Source organism: Sebastes umbrosus, chromosome 18, assembly GCF_015220745.1.
Source record: "Sebastes umbrosus isolate fSebUmb1 chromosome 18, fSebUmb1.pri, whole genome shotgun sequence".
NCBI classification, from domain to species: Eukaryota; Metazoa; Chordata; class Actinopteri; order Perciformes; family Sebastidae; genus Sebastes; species Sebastes umbrosus.
The window spans coordinates 11,209,190-11,228,058 of record NC_051286.1 but is presented as its reverse complement, the minus strand read 5'-3'; the positions used below and the strand labels follow the sequence as shown (position 1 = coordinate 11,228,058).

The window sequence follows — 18,869 nt, the reverse complement described above, 5'->3', positions numbered from 1 at the left end:
TTGGCATAACCATGACTATAATTATGATTATGATTGTACTCAACAAGTTGTTTATGTGGTTTGATCCTGACTGAACTCATTTTTCATTTGGCAGTAGTTTTCAGCGTGCTATTTGGGGAGTTTGATACAAGCGAGGTTACGTGCTGGATGGAGGGTTGAGACAGGAAGTGGGAAAGGGGAGAAAAGAAATGCCTCCAGGGCTTCAGGGAGAAGGAAGGGAGGTAGTTGTACGAGCCATGCGATGGATTCGTGTGTTTACCCCCTGACATAGATGTCAGACATCTTCTCTCCTGTCATGAAAGCATCGTCCTCTAGAATTACGTCATCAGTGTTCCAAATAACAACACGAAGCTCAAAGCTAGACAGCAGCAGAGCATTGACCGGAGGAGAGAGAGAGGACGACAGACAGGAGACACACCACAAACACAAACGACACAAAAACGCACACAGAAAAAAAAATGGAAACAAAACAAAAATAATGGTTAACTGCAAAAAAAAAAATCCACACACAGCTCACACCCACGGGACGAGGCTTGGACGCCGCGTCCCGCTGTACCTACCCCCTGACAAATATGTCACTGGACTTTTCCCCAGTGAAGTAATCATCGTCCTCCAGTATTACTTCGTCTGTATTCCAAATAATCACCCTGAGCTCATATCTGGTAAGGGGGGGAGGAAGGAACACACAGTTGGACTAATATTTGACAGTAAATGGAGAGCTAACTAGTCAAGCAGACTCACCATAACTTAAGCTGGGGATAAAACTACGTATTCTGTTGGAAAAACTGAAGAACTTTAGACACTTTGAATGCAATTAACAAATATCTTTCCCACTAAATCTGCATTGAATTCACAGTTTTCATAATCAGAAAACGTTTGTGTTTGTCTTATCTGTTCCAGCCCAGGCCTACCTCTTTGGTTTCCGTGGTGACGTGTCAAGCGCAGGTCCAGGAGCAGGCATGTCCATAGGAAACATATCCACCCACATCTCAATACGGCCCTGTGAACGCACAGAGAGGTACAGTTTAACTATAATTTCAATCTGTTTCATGACTACAGACAAGTGTGGCTCATTCCTACCTGTTCGATGCCAGGTTTGTCGGGGTTCAGCAGGGGTCTGGTCTCCACGTGTTCAGGGACGAGCTTACAGCCCACCCTCGGGATCTCCTCCCAGTGGTTCAGCACCGTCAGAGCCAAATGCTCCTCAGTCTGCTTCTTCAGACCTGAGATAGACACAAACAAAAGGGAAAGCGAAACACTTGAATCGGAACTTGGAAAAAAACGTCAGGATGGTTAATTTGTTTAGTATTATTTGTAATTTATGTAGCTACTCTGGTTTCTGTCTCTTTTTTTAGTACAAAATGCAACCCTACCATTTTCATCCTCGATGTCTGTAGGTCCCATGAAGAGTCGATTGGCCACCTTGACTTTGCCTCCCGGCCCATAATGAGGTCCATCGATCTTGCCGTCCTTACAGAGCTTCGTCAGGATCTGACTGGGCTTCATTGGGTCCCGCCAAATATTGTATCCATGGCTGACATCAATAGATAACAAAAAGGTAATTGAACTTTATGAAGACTTTAGATATGTGAGTCATTCAGAATATTATAATTCATATAGAATACTAAATTCGGTGAAATTCAGGACAAAATATGGGATTTTGAGATTCCTACACAATATAATGTGAGTGACTATAACATTATTGTTATTATTATTATTTATAAATGACAAAATACACTATATTAATAGTCAGACAGGTGCTGGGTTCCATATGGTGACACTGTAACTAAACCAATAGCTAAATCATGTAAAGGATAAAACACATGGATGCTCACACAGAGTAGTTGGATGAAATACCGCAGGTGGCTCTGTATTTGCTGTAGAAACGATTCTCCAAGTCGATCTTTGTCTCTCCGATCAGGTCGTCGGTGCCGACCAGGTCCCAGTCGTACACCGACACCGATAGCATGGACTCCATGGGGAACGTGGCCTCGATGTCAAAGGATCTGAGCACGGACGAAGTGGAGGATAAACGGAATAAGTTGAGATGAAGAACAGAGTTAAAGCTTTAAAAGACTTTTCTCCTGCTCTACCAACATACAGTATGACAACAAACTGAAACTAAATGTAAAACAGCTTTTTCTCAACTTACTTGCCAAATACAGGATTGAGCTGTTTGGAGATGTAGTTCTCTTTGTCTTTGACCTCTGACTTGCCCAGCTTGATGACAACGTATGGATCAGCCTTCCCGTTGATATCAGCAGGGTGAAGATCTGTAGCCTGAGGTAGAGGAAAACAGAACACAATAAAATCAGAGAAATCCGTGTTAGTTTCTCTTTCTCATGATGTGTGAGTTTTTTAACTGCCATATAGATTAAAATGACAAGGAGGTCACCCACCCTGACCACATAGACACGGACAAGGACGTTGATTGGATCGTTATGTGGGATGCTTTGGAACATTCCCATATTAGGATCGAATCCTGCCTCTCTGGTGATCTCCTCAGACAGGGGTAGCTTGTACATACATAAGGATCCCTGTGCCACGGAAGAAAAAACAACGGGTTTAAAAAAAACAAGCGTATTTCTGCTCTATGACTTATGTTCTGTCAGCTAGTGTAGGCCAGGACGTACTTGTTTTTACTCAGTGTTTTCCCACCTTGAATCTGCCAACAATCCTGTCGTCATCCAGAGCGTGTTCGTCGTCATCCCCAGCTTTTCCTCTGTACAAGTTGAAAGTGTGCAGCCAGTCTTCAAAGTTGCCGTACTCGCTCTCCAGCTCCTTGTTGTACACCTGCACAGGTCAACACACACATTAACTGCTTGTATCTGCATGTATATTATTGTGCGCTGGTGTGAATACGTGAATGACAAACTCACCATCAGCTCGTCCACTTTCGCTTTAACCGGTTGTTTATCAGAGCCGTCTGCAGCCTGACCTTTCTTCTTGTCCTTGGAGCTCTTCTTCTCTTTGCTCTTCTCTTTTGTCTTGTAGCCTTTCAGAAGAAGGTCATCGGGTTTGATATCTGATTAGAGGGGTGAGTGGAAGTGGAGGTGCACAAAGTACGGTTGGATGAAGAGGGGTGGCAGGGTTGCACACGACACGCGTCGTTCAACATGAAAGCTGACAGACGTGTTCATCAGGGGAGTACGTTTCCCTGAACTCATGTTGTAGACATCAAACGTTCTTGTACGCTAGAAAAGCATACAAGAACCGAAAACATCACAATGTTTAATTAATTTGTCTTAAAGAGTAACTTAACTCCACCTGAAAATCCTGTTTTTGGTGATTAGTGATTTAACTTCTCACCTTGCTGCAGGGATGTACAGGTGTACCCCGGGACCCTGTGACATCACAGTTGGGTGTGGTTACAGGTGCAAAAAAGTACACTGAGATGTGCCCAACGAAACCCATAACCGTTTAAATTGAACAACTATGTCACAAACACATCTTCTCAATTGTTTACAGTTTATATCAAAGTTTGATGCTGAGTTTGACATTTTTTTTATTGTTATACTACATCTAACATCTTTAAAAATGTTTTATGCTGCATGGATTGCAGCCAAACAGTAAATAATTTATGTAATTATGTTTGTATCAGCCAGCTTTCATGTGTACTGCAGAGCTGGGAGGTCTGGAAATGGTCATGAATATGATAATGTTCGACTCATGTTCAAAGCATGGATGAAGGATGAATCCATCAGAGCAGAGATGAAGAGCAGGAGGCACATAATGATGCTTCTGCGTGCTTTCTGCTAGAACTCACATCTCCGATAAAAGCTGTGTCCTAAATCACTCCCTGCTTCACTCATTTACTACTCCAGAGTCCCTTTATGATAAGCACTCTATAGTTTACGCTAGAGTGAGTAAGTAAATAGAGTAAATTGAGATTTCAGACTTTTATGAGTCATCATTTTGCATCATCACTGACAGCTTTGATTTTTGCATCTATAAAATGTGACATTGCATTGTGGGATTGTTAACAGAAAGTATGCCATGTCCCAAATTCATATGACGTACTGATTCTTAGCAGGTTTTTAGTATTTAAAAATATGTCAAAATAAAGTATACTCAAAGCAGACAGCATGCAGACTAAGTACGGTTGATTTTTCAGTGTGCTGATGATGGACACTATTCTCCCACAATGCAATGCACAAAAGAAATTAAGGAACATCTCACAGCTAGGAACATTTTTAAAATAAAAAACTGACGTCACACATCGTATCATTTCCTGTTAGTATAAAAACGTTATAAAAGTATGTTGATATTTTTGTATACTAATTGCTCAAACAGTATACTATGATGATTAGAATGTCGCAAGGTTATAATAGTTTTTATTTTATTTTAGATTTGACTACTAAAAATAAGTTAACAACTGAGAATTATTCTTTAAACAATCCTGAACAATCTAAGAGAAAATAGTCAGGAATATGTCTCCAGTTGCATAATCCCAATTTAAAATCCAATATTGGTGATATATCCCTTTAAAAGAAATCAAAGCTGCAGACCTTTAGGCGCACTGTCAGGCAGCCTGGCTGATTTGGTGGAGTTCAATACCTGCTGACTCTGCAGCGATCTCCAGGTCCTCTCTCTCCTCCGCCTCTGCCTGAGCCGCCTCCTGGGCTCGGAGAGTCTGGAAAAGCAGCCAAGAAGATGTTGTCAGTCTAAAAGGACTTCCCTTGTGAGGGCAATTACAAATACAATGTGTACTGTAGATGTTAATAGACTAGAATAGACAAACCTCCTTCAGTGTCTCTATTGAAGCAAAATATTTGGACCACCAGTCCAGCACTCTCTCATCTGTCTCATCCTCTTCCTCCACTCCTCCCTTCTTTTTCTTCTTCTTCTTCTTTTTCTCTTTGTCGTTCTCCTCCTCGGTCTGTTGAAACAGCTCAGATACTTAATCTCAGTATTTTTATTCACAATGAGGCACCGGTTTCTATAAGAACGGTTACTTACCATGTCAACTTTTACAACAGCGTCAGACGTCTATGACAGGGGGCGTCACATAAAACAACACAGGGGTTAATACACACAATGGATGGTGCAGGTAGGAGAGGCACATGTACAGACTAGGCAGGTAAAAAGGACTGGACATAAAGCAGTGCTACTATTTACATGTATAAACACACACATTGTGCAATAGAAATTAGAAGGCAATGCTCTACAGTCCATGAACTCAAAGAAAAGCTTACAGCGTCCAACTTGACAACCGTGTCCATCTTTCGGACCGATGACTCTGCGTCCATGTTGACGATCATGTCACCTGCGGGGCGAGAGAGGGTGCGGGAGGAAAGGCTGGGTGAGGAGCGAGGATGGGAGCCGCCGTTGGCAAGGACCAGGTAGCCATTCATTAGCTTAGCTGGAGTGAGGCCGAAGGGCAAAGACAGCAGGCGGAGAGGCAGGACAGGGCAGTCAAGGACATGCGAGAGAGGAAAACAGATGGAGGGAGGACAGGAGGCAGGAAAACATTGGTCAGGGCAGAAAGCAAGCAGAGAAATCAAAGTTAATAAAGAATGAACTTTCATTCTTTAGTGACCAGAGAATCAGAAGTATTTAAATGTAATTCTTAAAGTTTGTTTTAACCTCTCTTGATGTGCAATATCCTGTTATCATCTCAACTTTCCAGGAGCCATGTCCAACTGGCATTTTGGAAAGGTTAAAACAAAGTCTAAAAATGATTCACAAACATTGTTTCAGCCATGTTTGGAGAGGACCTACAGGTATTATTCAAGAAATAAAGGGAACCCAAAACTGACGAAGAAGTGAACAAAATGATGTCCTCTACATGTTTCAAATTAATTTGCTATTCCTTGCTGTTTATAATTTGAAATATTTGAAGAGTATAATGTCTGTCTGTGTGTAAAATGTATAAATTAAATGCTAATCAGTAAGATGAAGAGTGTCTTTTTTTTTTTTCCACAAACAATAATATGATTGTCACTGTAAAGATACACCATCCTCTAATTGTAAAGTATTCTACAACTCGAGTTTATAAAATAAAATAAAATAAAATGAATAAATAGGGCTGTCAATCGATTAAAATATTATCGCGATTAATCGCATAATTGTCCAGTTAATGACTCGTGGATACCCATAGAACCCATTTTCATTCACATAGCTTGTATGTAGTATGACATGGTTGGTACCAATGGATTCCTTAGGTTTTCTAGTTTCATATGATGCCAGTATCTTCACTCTAGCTCTAAAACTTAAGTTACTCAAATTTCTGAAAATCCTAACATTTTAAAGTTGCTAGTTTTTCGAACCTGCCAGTAGAAACACAAGGCTTCTCAAAATGCCACAGTTATCAGGCCCCTCATTAACTATTGAATATGTTTGTTTTCCCAAAACAACAGCAGAAGAAAGGAGGCACTCCAGTGGTGAAAAAAGTAAAAGAATCCTCTCATGTCTGTACACACACAAAATCCCACAAAATCCCACAGTGAGGCTCCTCGCTAACAATAATAATAATATATCACATTAATATAAATATAATCCTTCACTTGAGTGTTAGCAGCACCTGCAGAGGCCCAGTTGTTGGAGGTCTTATCTGGTGCGCTGTAGATAAACCGTCTCAGGCTGGTGACGGCATGGGACCCCACCAGGATGTAACGGCCAAAGGCCCGGCAGTCCACCACCCGGATGTTGAGAGGAGGGTGGAGAAGCTCATTCTCTGGAAGGTCCTGGGGACAAAATGAAGACATGGAGTTGGTGTTGTAGTTTGCCTTATTCTTGCAGTAATGCAGGGACAGTGTACAATAAATGTATTGCACCAGATATAGTACAATGCTAGTTTACATCTGTTGTCCCTGGGACCAATCAATACACCTATAGGACATACTGTATAACAGGCCTTAGAGACAACAGGACTGTGTGTCTTTTAGCCATTTTTTATTACTTTTAAACGGACATACAACAACACAATATTCAATATATAACTTTCTAACGGTCTAAATATCAAATCGACAGCTGTACTTACCACCTCAAACCATTTAACCAGGATGCTGAAGTTGGGGTTTTTCTTGTAGTTCTGGATGAGGACAGACTGGACACCTCTACCTGCACACTCTATGTCCACACGGGGCCGATCCACCTGAGCCAGGTTAATCCTCTTCAGGTCCCTTAAGCCCCAGAACAAAACCTGAACCAGAGAAAGAAACAACATTAGGGAGAAGAGATCTCTACAGCTCAAAAAAACAGATCTGGTGGTTAAAATCTCACCTCTATGCGGTAGCGACTCAGGATGGGTCGGATGCCCAGCGGCACGGGCAGAATGGGTCCACGCTCCGAGTCTGTCGGCCCTTCAAGGGGAGGAAGATCGGTCCTGCCTCCTTGACCGATCTAATAAAGGAGGAAACAGAGGAAGTAAACAAGATGCTTCTCTTGATTTCTGTATAGTGATACAGTGTGAGCACCATTACCAGATTTATTTCGTAAAGCCGTAATATTTGTATTAATTCTTTCTTTTCTTAGTGTGAAAACTTGGCGGAAGTGCAGAGAGGGCAGAGGTTAATGTCACGTTGGTAAAGATAAAAGTATATAGCAGTACAAACACCGACAACAGAGTAACCAAAGAGTAAGACAAAGTGGGATGAAAAGAGAGAATGCAAGAAAAAGAGCACCTTTATTTGAGGAACAGCAAAGTTATGGACAGCGATCAGAGCTCGCCTAATCGCCTCCACATCGAAAGGTATCTGTAGGCAGCAGGAGGAGGCACAGGAAGGAGAAAGAGGAAAAATGGAGATTTCACAGGAGAAAAAAATGAATATGTCAAGAGAATGGAAGGAAGGGTGGTGACACGGTGTCAGAGGAAACAAGAGAGATACACATATTCAAAGGAGGAAAGGGTAAGAAGTAATGCATACATAGTGATTATAAAAAAAAACAAGCAAAAGTGGTATGTGATGGAAACTTTCCATGAGAATTAACAGGAAATAACAGGAATAGAATGGAAGTATAGGGGTTACTTGCTCAGGCTGTATTTACCATGTAATTTGCAGATGGAAACAAACCCTTTACTATAATTTGTAACCGGGCCTAAGAATCAGGGATTTATGTACTTTTAAGACGTTTTTTTAAATTAAAATGTGTTATACAAGTAGTGAACTCCTCTAAGGAATAACTCCCTGCGTAGGTGTTCTTAACGTTAGCGAGTGTGGTCGATAGAGAGAGAGAGAAACAGAAGAGACGCACCGCGCACATTGTGTTTGTCTACTAGAAAGTTCATGTGTCTTTTTGGGTGACGAGACACCTCCCATATAAGTTCACTATTAAAAGGTGCTATTTTTATATTGAAAATATGCAACAATTTCCAAAATTCCTGAGCTTTATTTCCCTTGGAAAACTTCCAGAAATATTCTGGAAAATGTTCTAGAAATGTACCAACCCTTTGCAACACTAGATGAGAGACATGTAGAAATAAATAAAATATTTTTGCTATTTCTTCCATCATTAAAGGTACCTTGTGAAGTTTTTATAGTGCTATGGAGAAGTACTTTTATGAGTGGGTCCCTGTTTTGTGTGAATTGTGAGAGCATGTGGATAAACGCTTCTGCCAATGAATTCAATGAATTCATCTACAGCTGGTGGCGATAACACGCCACCAAATGTATTACCAGCAAAGGCAGTGATGGAGAAGACCTCTAAAGCATGGATGTAAACAAATCACAATTTAAAGTATTCAGCATCTTCAACCAAACCAAAATGTACAGCAGTGACATGTAATCTCTCAAGAAAGGAGATGCTATGGAGTTGCATATGTCAAAGCATTCATTCATTTGTGTGTGTTTATTTAGGTGTGTTCTTGCATATGTTATACCTGCAGCAGCTCAAAGGCGGCCAGCAGTTCTCCAGCAGTGCAGTTCCCTCTGTAGACCGAGTAGTACTCCAGCTGTGGTGGGAACCTCGGGGGGCCGTAGTACTCGTCACACATCTTGATGGTGGGCTTCGCAAACGTCCGACCTATGAACTCTGCCTTGCCCTGAACACCACATTGTGACAGCAGGCAGTCGAGACAGTCGGGGGGGACAAGGGAAGGGAATTAGAGACGGGTGCTGGAGGTGCAGTTACCACGGCAGCCACTTGGTGTCAGTACTAGTCAAAGTGCTGGGAGGTAACAAAAATGTGGAATTTGAGAAGGAAAAACTCAGTCTTATATAACACAAACACCCTGACTAAAGATTACAGTGTTATAGAACAAAAAGAGGTGTACTCATTAAATAAATATCCACATAAGCATTTTTTTAAATCTTTGTTTTGTGGTTGAGTACTGGGAGGCAGATTGTCTATCCTGCACCACTGCTTCTACAACCGTTAAGGCTCCTGCAGACACTGCTGTCACAAACTGAGAGAGGAACAATGGAGGAGATACATGCAAGTTTGTTCCAGAGCTCATCAGCAGCTAGATGAACCTATCAATTCATGCTACATCAGGTAACAGCGATTAGAGCTCCTAATTCAACACAGTCTCTACAGTATTAATGCTTTCACACTCTATTTAGCCAGCACAGCATGAGCAGGACCAGAGAGCAGGTGGAGGACGGGGTGGAGTGGATTGAGGGTGGACAGACAGTCAGAACATGAGGGAAGGAGAAGCAAAGCACTTTTAGATTTATTAGCACATAATAACAAGCATTGATGAATCTATTAATTGGTGCCTGTATGATGCATCCATTCATTCACATAGAGTAAGATCCTACCACAGTGTCCTGGTCGTAGATTTCAACTACAATGATCGGAGGGTCGTCTCTCAGCTCGCTGGCCTCCCCGAACAGCTCCACGTCGTCAAACACCAGCAGCTGGTCCCATGTAGGGCAGAGAGTCTCGCTCAGGACCTGCAGCACACACACATATCAACTCAGTTCACACATAATCAATGCAAACACTCTTCAGTCCACACATACACACAAATGATAAAAAAAAAAATTTCCATGCAGCTCTTATTCAGTTTTGGAGGCTGAGCACACCAACGTATCCTCATACAACTGTTCGTATGATATCGTACGAAAAGTTAATTGATTACGTGGGTTATATATGACTCATTTAGGGCTGGGCGATATAGCCCAAATCTTCTATCATGATATAGATCTTTCATATCTTGATAACGATAGAAATGATACAGAAATATATATACGATAGACATTTCTATATTGTCTTGACAATGTATATATCGTCATATTGCCCAGCCCTACACACAGTCATGGTCCTACCTCAGTGACCTGGCTGTGCGTGGAGAAGAAGACGCGTGCGAAAGGATCTGAAAGGCCACTGCTGTCAGCCGCAAACAGACTGCGGGCCTGGTACATGTGTGCTCTCAGCTGGAACACCTGCTTCACTGTTGGACACACACACACATCACATTAACGGACAATCAATCCCCTCTGTTAGCAATCTCATTTTGAAGTTAGAAAAGTGAACCACAAAGTAAAAGCGATCAATGGAAGTCAAATGTCTACTTCTGAGTTGATTTTGTGTGTTTTGCCTCTCATTGATTTTAGAGTTAAAACTTAATGATAAATCAAGAACCTTCCGGTGAATTAAACAGGAATCGACTTAAAAACAATAATTAATTCAAACTTCTATAGCCAAGAGCTTACTGTTGTAGACGAGGCTGACGGGGGGCACAGACTGAAGACCGGGGCCCATTTTAGCAGATTTGATCTCTTCAAAACCATTAGGCAGACCATTGAGGAAGTCCTTCTTCTGCTTGTTGAGGCCGAGCCACAGATAACACTCCAGCTTTGCCTGAACTGTCCAGCCTGCAGGACCAAACCCCTTCTTACCAGGCAGCTGTGGGCACACATTACAACAAAGTGGGTTGAATAAACACAGGAAAGTACGTATTACATCCTCTCTTTGGTTCATCACAGCGACTCAATCATTAAACATTATGCAGACTATTTTGCAACATGGCCCAATCCATAAATATTAAAGAGCCAACTCATTGATTTTCAACCTTCTCTCTAGGCAGCTGTCATAGATTTAAAGCCTATTCACCATCATACTTGTCAATACTGTGTGTTGTATATTGACTTTTCACCACTACGGATCATCACACAATGCAGTCTGCATGTTTTCAGCTTTAAAACTGCAGATGAGAATAATGAGAGGTCTTTAATTTAAGATGGTTGAAAATCAGCAAAATGTGTTTTAATGACTAACAGAGGAGCAGGAAGAGAGAGATTGTACCTTGAGGAAGACGGCTTTGACTTTGCTGCAGTCTTTTCCTGTTTCCTCATCCACGATGGAGTAGAGAATGTCTTTGGAAGGAATCCGGGCGTAGGCGATGCGCTTGTTGTTGCTCATCATCCAGATGAAAACATCTGGGATGCTGTGCTGAGGCTGGACAAGATGAATAGATAGGATTGATTGATAGGTGATAAGCACTCTCCTTATTCAAGGTTACTTCCCCAATTATAACTTACTTGTACATGTACATTTACTGAGTGTATCATGTTTATATACTGTATATTGATTCTGCATTAATATTTCAGTCAGGCCACTTATAAAAAAAAAGTTCTGTACCTCGTCTGCGAGGAAACGGAGCTTCTGCAGGAAGTTCTGCACCAGCTTGAGTTTGTCTCTGACTGTGTTTTTCTTCACCTGAGTCCGGATCTGCTTGGACTGCTGGCCCATGCTGTCCTGCAGGAGGAGAGGTGATGATTGACAATGAAGCATACTAATAGAGGGGCACTGCAGCTTACATACAGACATACATACTGTATACACATGCACACATCATATCTGGGGGTCTGGTAAGCAATATGGTCAAAATGACAATCAAAATTATTTTGATCAATATTGAGATCACGATTATTTATCACGATTATTCATTGATTTTAAGGACAAAATATTTCTATTGCACTTTCACATTTACATCAACAGAGCACTGCTTTCACTTCCATGTTGCGCTACAGTCCTGCTAATGTACAAATCGTTGCATCCAAATAGGACTGGTCCTTATTCATAGTGCATCTCCTAGAAGCAAAATAAAATTGTACCAAAACTTTTTACTCCAAATTAAATCAACAAAGCACTGCTTTCACTTTCACGTTGTGCTAAGCTACATTCCTGCTAATTAACAAATATTTGCGTCAAAATAAGACTTAAAATAAGGTTCTTCTTCAACTAAATTCAGTGCATTTTCGATTTGCCCGCAAAATGTACAGTATATTACTCTTCTACTCTGGACTGCAGCCGCAACATTCAGTAACGTTTTTGACTGGTTGCGGGTGTAGAGTGCACACCAGGTGGTTTTCAGGCATACACCTGTTCAAACACTCGATCTTATTCATATCATAACTTCTTCTCTTTTTCTGTCACCATTACAGCCCTGCTTACAAAGCATCACTTTACATTCCCCTTGCATTTCCTCTCGAAGCAAATCAAAAGTGTACTTGCAATCAAATACAAACATGAATCAGAATATGAAAGAGTTCAGAGAATGCGACAGTATTGCAAATGCATGCAAATGTATGGCAAGAAATTATTCAAAGGAGTGAAAATGTATTCCAAAAATTAATTTCGCCTGCGTGGCCTTTACAGGGACTCCACACTATTTACTCACTAAGGCGCTGAGATTAGAGACTCAACAGCAGCCAAAATTGATTAATAACAGCTTCATCTTCCCCTCTATCACTCACGCCGCTTCCTTCCTTCTCTACTTGAGAAACATAAATCATACCATCTCTCTCATGCAGGACTTGAGACGCTCTCGATCCAGCTTAGTTCGGCCCGCCTGGTTCACATCCTTGTTTGCAAGAGTCACAAACCGGCTGGAAATAACCAGAAGATACAGAGGATGAAACATGAAATACATATTAATACACATATTAAAATGATTTATAATATTTGTCTGTGATTGTCACCATGACAATCATGATGATAGTGTTTTAGAGATGTCTCAGTGCAGACAGCTGCGGTCTTCAGTAGTTTCTGAGTCTTTGATGAAGCTGCTTGTCTTTACTGTTGCATGTTTGAGAAGTTTTAAACAGCAAAATGCAAAACCAGCTTATGAGCACTATAGAGTTTTAGGTCTTACAGCAGTTTTACAGCTTTCAGCGTCAGGAGAAACTCTCCATATCTATACTGACCACTGAGTCACAATGCCAGTTTTAATACAAGACCATGACAAATTGTTATTATTATGTCGCTTGCCTGCAGCCGACGCTGAGCTCCTCCAGCACCCCCCTGAGTCTGCGCTCTGGAAAAGCCTTCTCTGTCTTAATGATCTCCTGAACATCATTCACACCCTCTTCCTGTCGGGACACAAAAAATACTGGAGGTTAGGACGAAACAAGTCGTTAGTACTCATAGGTTTGTATCCAAAATCCATATTTTACAAATGCCAAATGCCCCTTATCCATACATACACATACATACACATACTACTATCTACAATAGCAGGGGTTCCCAAGCTTTTCCATTCCAAGGCCCCCCAAATAGCATTAGCTTATGGCCGGGCCCCCCCTATTGGAAGATGTCTTTAAAAACCCATTGGCAATACTAAAGAAAATAAATAAATAAATCTTCCGAATATATTTCCTTACTTTTTTTAATGCAATAATACTTACTGTATTTCATATCTTTAATCATTACATTAGATTAAATATTTCTGTTTTCCATTATAAGCATTGTTTGTCAGTTTAGTTTAACAACATTCAACAACATTGTGTGTGTCTGTGTGTTTGTGTCTGTGCGACAAGTCTTTTACTTTTCAAAAACGTGTCCATTTTTGTGTGTTAGCACGAACTAGCGATTTAAATTATAATAAGAAGAATAATAAGAAGATGATTTGTTATTTGGTGCCATCAACAGGTCAAAATCTTAATTTTTTTTACTATTTTTCTATTGTCACATAAAGCTTAAGCAGGGGGATCAATGAGCAAAAACAAACAAATAAAAAAACATAATTCGATGATCATTCGACAATAGGCAAGACTTGACCAATCAGATTTGACTATGTAAATTCTTAGTCAGGGACATCTCTAGTGTATACTGACCAGCTTGTCAGCGATCTTGTCCATCATGTTGGAGTTGTAAAGTCGTCTCCTCTGGTCCTGCCACCAGCTTTTGATGTAGACACACGGCTTCTTTTCAAAGTAGGGAAGATGGAAGTAATTCCTGTAAAGTACAAATATAACGGCTTGGTGTCACAGTTTAAAACCTATTATTTTTACATACTAAACTAAATGTTTACTTCATAACTTAAATGTGTAAACGGTTGTGCCGCTACTCTCTCAGTACAGCTAAACCTGGCCCGCAGTCTGCTCCAGGCTAAAACAGGTAAAGCACTTAATAACCAGTTCAAAAGTGCTAGTCTTGGCCTTAATTACCCTGAAACTATATCAGCAATAAATCAGAAATAGCTTTCTAAGCAGCCTTTCCCCTGTGACCCTTGACCCCTGACCTGTCGGTGATGACAGGCTTCATTGGCGGAGTGGAGGAGACCGAGACCAGGTCCGCGTCCTCGTCCGCCTCCTCATCACTGGAGTTCTGTATCAGCTCGCTCTCCTCTTCTTCATTCTCTCCATCTTTCTTCTTCTTCTTTGCCGATAAAGGCTTGCTTACGCCATCTATCTGGTTGCCGTAGTTACCTGTTAGCGGGCAGAACATTCCACGTTGTTATGGAGTGCGCTTGGTTACGATAGCTATTGATTTTTGTACACCGTCACATCTCTCTCGTATATTGTAAACGTGTGGAGGGGAGGTCAATCATAAGAAGATGAAGAAAAGGTTTATTTACCTATTGTGATTTCAAAACTTATCGCTTTATCTCCGATCTTCCTGTCGATCATGGTGGCCTCCAGGAAGGAACCAAAGAGGAAGAACTCGTCTATTTTCCCAGTGGCGCTCTGATGCAGTGAGGAGAGCGCAATTAAAAACAGTGAAACATTTTATTGGACTGAAGTGCATTCACTTTATTACAGAGTCTGTGGAAGAATATCTGCATCTGGTCTTTTCTGTAATTCACCACACTCATAAAATCTACCTGTCTCCTCTCTGAATTACTGAGCCACTTTATTTATACATTAGTCAGTGCACTCATCTCCACCGTATTTTCTGCCCTACAGTATGCTGCTTCATATTCATTCATGGGGTTGTTATTAAAATATAAAATCTTAATCAATATTCATTATTCTTTTAATAAGGATTTGCAGCAGTTCATCACTATGCCTCCTAGGTAGCCAACACAGCTTTGCTCATAGCGGCCTAAATCCAGTACGATTGGCAGCCAGACTCATGCCAGACTATACTGGCCCAAACCTGCCACTTATTCTTTTCTCTCTTTTTTTAACTTTTAGAGCAAGCATATATGAATAATGAAAAAGAGAAAACGATTAAACAAAACTAAAACAAAAACAAGAAAGGGTGCCATAGTAGCAAATAATTGTACATGCATGCCCAAATATGTTGTATCTCCTGTGTCCATAACCGCCAAGTCACAGTCTGGGGTTGTACAATGAGTATGTTTTAAAAGGTAGTTCAAATAAACTGCACATTAAAGGTTAATTTCGGTGTTTTAAACCTGGACCCTATTTTCCCATGTTTGTGTGTCTAACTGACTATTGGCAACAACAATTTCTTAAATTGTGCGAGAGCGCTGTAGACAGTAGCCGCTCACAAGCTGCAATGTAATCCTAATGTGGCAAGCTGGCACCACCATTTATGTCCTCTAAAAGTGCTTGTTATTGTCATGACAGTGTCTGACATTATGGAAAAAGTCTCGCTCAAGGAGAAGTCTCGTTCTGAAATCTGGCGAGGTGACGTGTTGCCGGAAGACAACGGTGGAATAGTGGAATACATCCATGGTGGAAACGCGAGTGCCAGCCGGGCAGAGTTTGTTGTGTTGGAGTACAGACAGTGTAGCTTAGTGTTATCTAAAAGATTTTCAGTGTCATGGCTGAATATTTAGATGATTTCAACAATGTGGACGAGGTCTTTGAATTCGATGACCGCCCGTATTTATTTGAGCCAGAGTATACGGATATTCAGATTTCACAACGAGGCTGAGCCTGTCAGTGGTAAAAACAAGTTAGTGAACGTAACGTTACATTGACGCTGCTCACTGCCCTCACAGCTTGTTTCTTAGCTGCTGGTTAAAGCGTACTCATTCCATACTGGACCAATTTAAAAAATTGTTGTCCCCATTAGTCACTTTGACACAGTAACATGGACAATAAGGGTCCAGGTTGAAAAATACCGAAGTTACCCTTTAAGCCACATTCAAGAGAGGCTCATAAATAAACATACACTACTCAGTTGCAGCCAAGTTGTTTTGTTTTCTGATATAATCAATAAAAGGCCCCCAAATCCTAACAAATTTGCATACTTAATCTCCTCCAAATAAAGACCATATTATTAAGCCACTTCTTAAAACAATTCTATTCTCTCAAAATAACCCTTTTAGCTATAAACTTAATATAACAAAATGTTAAAGCCTGCTGGGTCTCATGTGGCAGTGTTGGGGAGCTTTGAGAACAACCCAAAACAGCAAGTACACAGTCGATTTGTTTCACAATACTTATATTAAGTACATATTTCCTCCATAAATGTTTTAACTTTAGGGTAAGCCCAGAAAAGATCTAGCTGAAATCAAATGGAAAATGCCATAAAGTCTGGTCTGTGCGACAAACATTATTTGTTTTCTGTTATTCCTCCAAAGTCGGTTACTGGCATCGTTTCCTATTCTCAGAAATTGGGATGATAAATGCACTTTCCTGAGAGTGATCCAAAACCACTGATGAACACATTTTACTTTGTGTTAGATGGCAAATGATGAATAACCACAATCTCACATTTAATATTTACAGTAGAGGGGAGATAAATTAGCTAATTTACAGTATTAGTAATTCATAATCTGTCTCTCCTTCAAAGCAAAGTACTTGAGAACTGGCACAGACTCATGCTGTACTGAATGACTGAGGTTCCCAGGGGACATCGTTACAACACCAACAGCCAAGAGGTCAAATAGCTGGCGAGCTTGCTCCGAAGCAAAGCATCTAATGTTTCTGATTTCCCTGACGAGCAGTTAATCACACATGTGCCAATATGATGGAAGGTTGTAGCATCACACTGTTTATTGGAGGGTCAGGAGGTCAGGAGAGGTCAAACAGCACGTTGTTCTCATGGATCACAGGTCAAGACAACAGCTTTTCTTTGACTGTTTTGTCACATCATTTCGTTTTCAGTGATGAATTTGGAGGGAGATTTTATGCAAAGGAATTTGTGAAATAAATACTTCCATCACATAAAATAACATCATCAAACAGATACACCAAAAGACTTCAGGTCAGTCAGGTCTCCTCACCTCAGAGATGTTGGAGACGCCATCCACCTGCACCTCAGTGGAGCTCATGAGCTCAGGTGAAGTGGTGTCCAGGATCTCCACAGCGATGGACAGCAGGAGACGAGCTCTGAAGGACACGCCTTCTCCAAGACCGTCATTCAGGTCCTGGTGCTCGTCCATCAGAGTGTACTGACGGGTGGAACCGTACATGTTGGCCCAAGCTGGACCCATGGTGGGCAGGAACCCTGGAGAAGGTAAACGGAGAAGAATTGGCTATGGGAGATGACGTAGTAATCAACAAGAAATGTTCGGGGTCTCTAACAGCTTGTGGGCCACCAGTAGCTCGCTACCCGTTTCTAAGTGGCTCGCTAAAGGTTCAAAGAATATGTCCATACATTTGATAACAAAAAGTCACTTTGTAAACCTGTTTAAATTTTTATCCAATCAAATTCACAGACATCCCGCCTCCTTCTGACACAAATGATTATTTGCCAATCAGCGGTCAATTAAACGAGTGACGCTGTTTTCAAGTTTCATCAGTGAGGGGATGTTAGCAGACTAGCAAGTGCACACCAGCAAAATATATACTATTTTCAGGAGGAATACAAAGTTTTTTTTCACGAATGTGAATGACAAATATGTGCGTTTCATTTGTGGTGCGAGTGTGTCGGTCAGTAAAAGATGTAACGCCGAGCGCCACGTTACCAAAGTCCGCAGCAACTTTTCATGGGACTTTCCGACTGGTAGCTGTCTATGAACAGAGAAGGCAAAGGGCTGAAAACATCGCTTAAAAAACAATGATCTCTATTTACCAAACTGATGAAGACGGTAAACTTAGCAACAGAGGTTTCGTTTAGCGCCACACATCTTAATGAAACACAAAAAGCCCTTCGCCTATGGCAGGATTGTAATAGAGGAGATGACTGCAGTGGCTGAAATGTTATGGACCAAAAAGTAAGACAGAAATCATGTCTGCTATTGGCGATGTACAACTTGGTGCTATGAGTAGCTCTCAGATACTTTCATTTTGTCAAAGTAGCTCTCAGAGGAAGAAACGTTGGAGACCCCTGTAGTAGATCTTCCCACCCTTGCCCAACAAAACAGAAACAGTCAAAAAACAAACAAACCAAAAGCCAGAAAGCGAAAAAATCATCAACATATTCGCCTATGACAGTTTCACAGTCCTTATTATCTTTATCGAGAACACACAGAAATTATCCCCAAAGCCAGTTCTATCATAGCAAATTTTCATCTAGCTACAAGCAGATTGAAATTCTTCAAAAAAAGACCTTTTGCACAATTACTGTTGTTTTAAGCTCATTGTTGTGCTGTTGTAAATGAAACAGTGTGGACATTACCGTGACCTCTTTGCATTATATGTTTATAATGTTTGAGTTTCTGTAAGGTTGAACTCTTAATATTCTGATCAGTCATGAGAGAAATCACTAGTCATGCTCACCAATTTTCCTTTGTTTATAAAAAAGAAACTCAAGTCGCTGCTAGACATGTGACTATCACTTGTTGGTGTGTCGGGACTTTTACCAGAAGACTCTTCATAATGGATCTTGCACTTTGGTTT

At 40.9% G+C, this 18,869-nt stretch overlaps 1 protein-coding gene across 11 annotated transcripts in view; it reads right to left on the bottom strand.

The window, feature by feature from the left end:
- Positions 1–18,869, bottom strand: part of otofa (otoferlin a) — a 96,258-nt gene that overhangs the window by 13,304 nt on the left and 64,085 nt on the right. For 3 of the 11 annotated variants that reach the window (XM_037749988.1, XM_037749992.1, XM_037749990.1), the window contains exons 15-43: positions 17,312–17,535; positions 14,747–14,855; positions 14,411–14,597; positions 14,004–14,124; positions 13,159–13,259; positions 12,686–12,776; positions 11,527–11,643; positions 11,191–11,343; positions 10,599–10,791; positions 10,212–10,336; positions 9,702–9,836; positions 8,822–8,983; positions 7,626–7,697; positions 7,225–7,344; positions 6,983–7,144; positions 6,524–6,686; positions 5,196–5,362; positions 4,960–4,989; positions 4,742–4,879; positions 4,558–4,633; positions 2,880–3,025; positions 2,659–2,793; positions 2,400–2,537; positions 2,153–2,280; positions 1,836–2,006; positions 1,374–1,534; positions 1,081–1,223; positions 912–1,000; positions 561–659 (exon numbers count right to left, since the gene is read on the bottom strand). In XM_037749988.1, the coding sequence (XP_037605916.1) occupies positions 561–659; positions 912–1,000; positions 1,081–1,223; positions 1,374–1,534; positions 1,836–2,006; positions 2,153–2,280; positions 2,400–2,537; positions 2,659–2,793; positions 2,880–3,025; positions 4,558–4,633; positions 4,742–4,879; positions 4,960–4,989; positions 5,196–5,362; positions 6,524–6,686; positions 6,983–7,144; positions 7,225–7,344; positions 7,626–7,697; positions 8,822–8,983; positions 9,702–9,836; positions 10,212–10,336; positions 10,599–10,791; positions 11,191–11,343; positions 11,527–11,643; positions 12,686–12,776; positions 13,159–13,259; positions 14,004–14,124; positions 14,411–14,597; positions 14,747–14,855; positions 17,312–17,535 (3,856 nt within the window). Of the gene's footprint in view, positions 1–259; positions 359–560; positions 660–911; positions 1,001–1,080; positions 1,224–1,373; positions 1,535–1,835; positions 2,007–2,152; positions 2,281–2,399; positions 2,538–2,658; positions 2,794–2,879; positions 3,026–4,557; positions 4,634–4,741; positions 4,880–4,959; positions 4,990–5,195; positions 5,363–6,523; positions 6,687–6,982; positions 7,145–7,224; positions 7,345–7,625; positions 7,698–8,821; positions 8,984–9,701; positions 9,837–10,211; positions 10,337–10,598; positions 10,792–11,190; positions 11,344–11,526; positions 11,644–12,685; positions 12,777–13,158; positions 13,260–14,003; positions 14,125–14,410; positions 14,598–14,746; positions 14,856–17,311; positions 17,536–18,869 lie in introns of all 11 variants that reach the window. The other 8 variants (XM_037749987.1, XM_037749991.1, XM_037749996.1 and 5 more) reach the window with 6 other exon arrangements.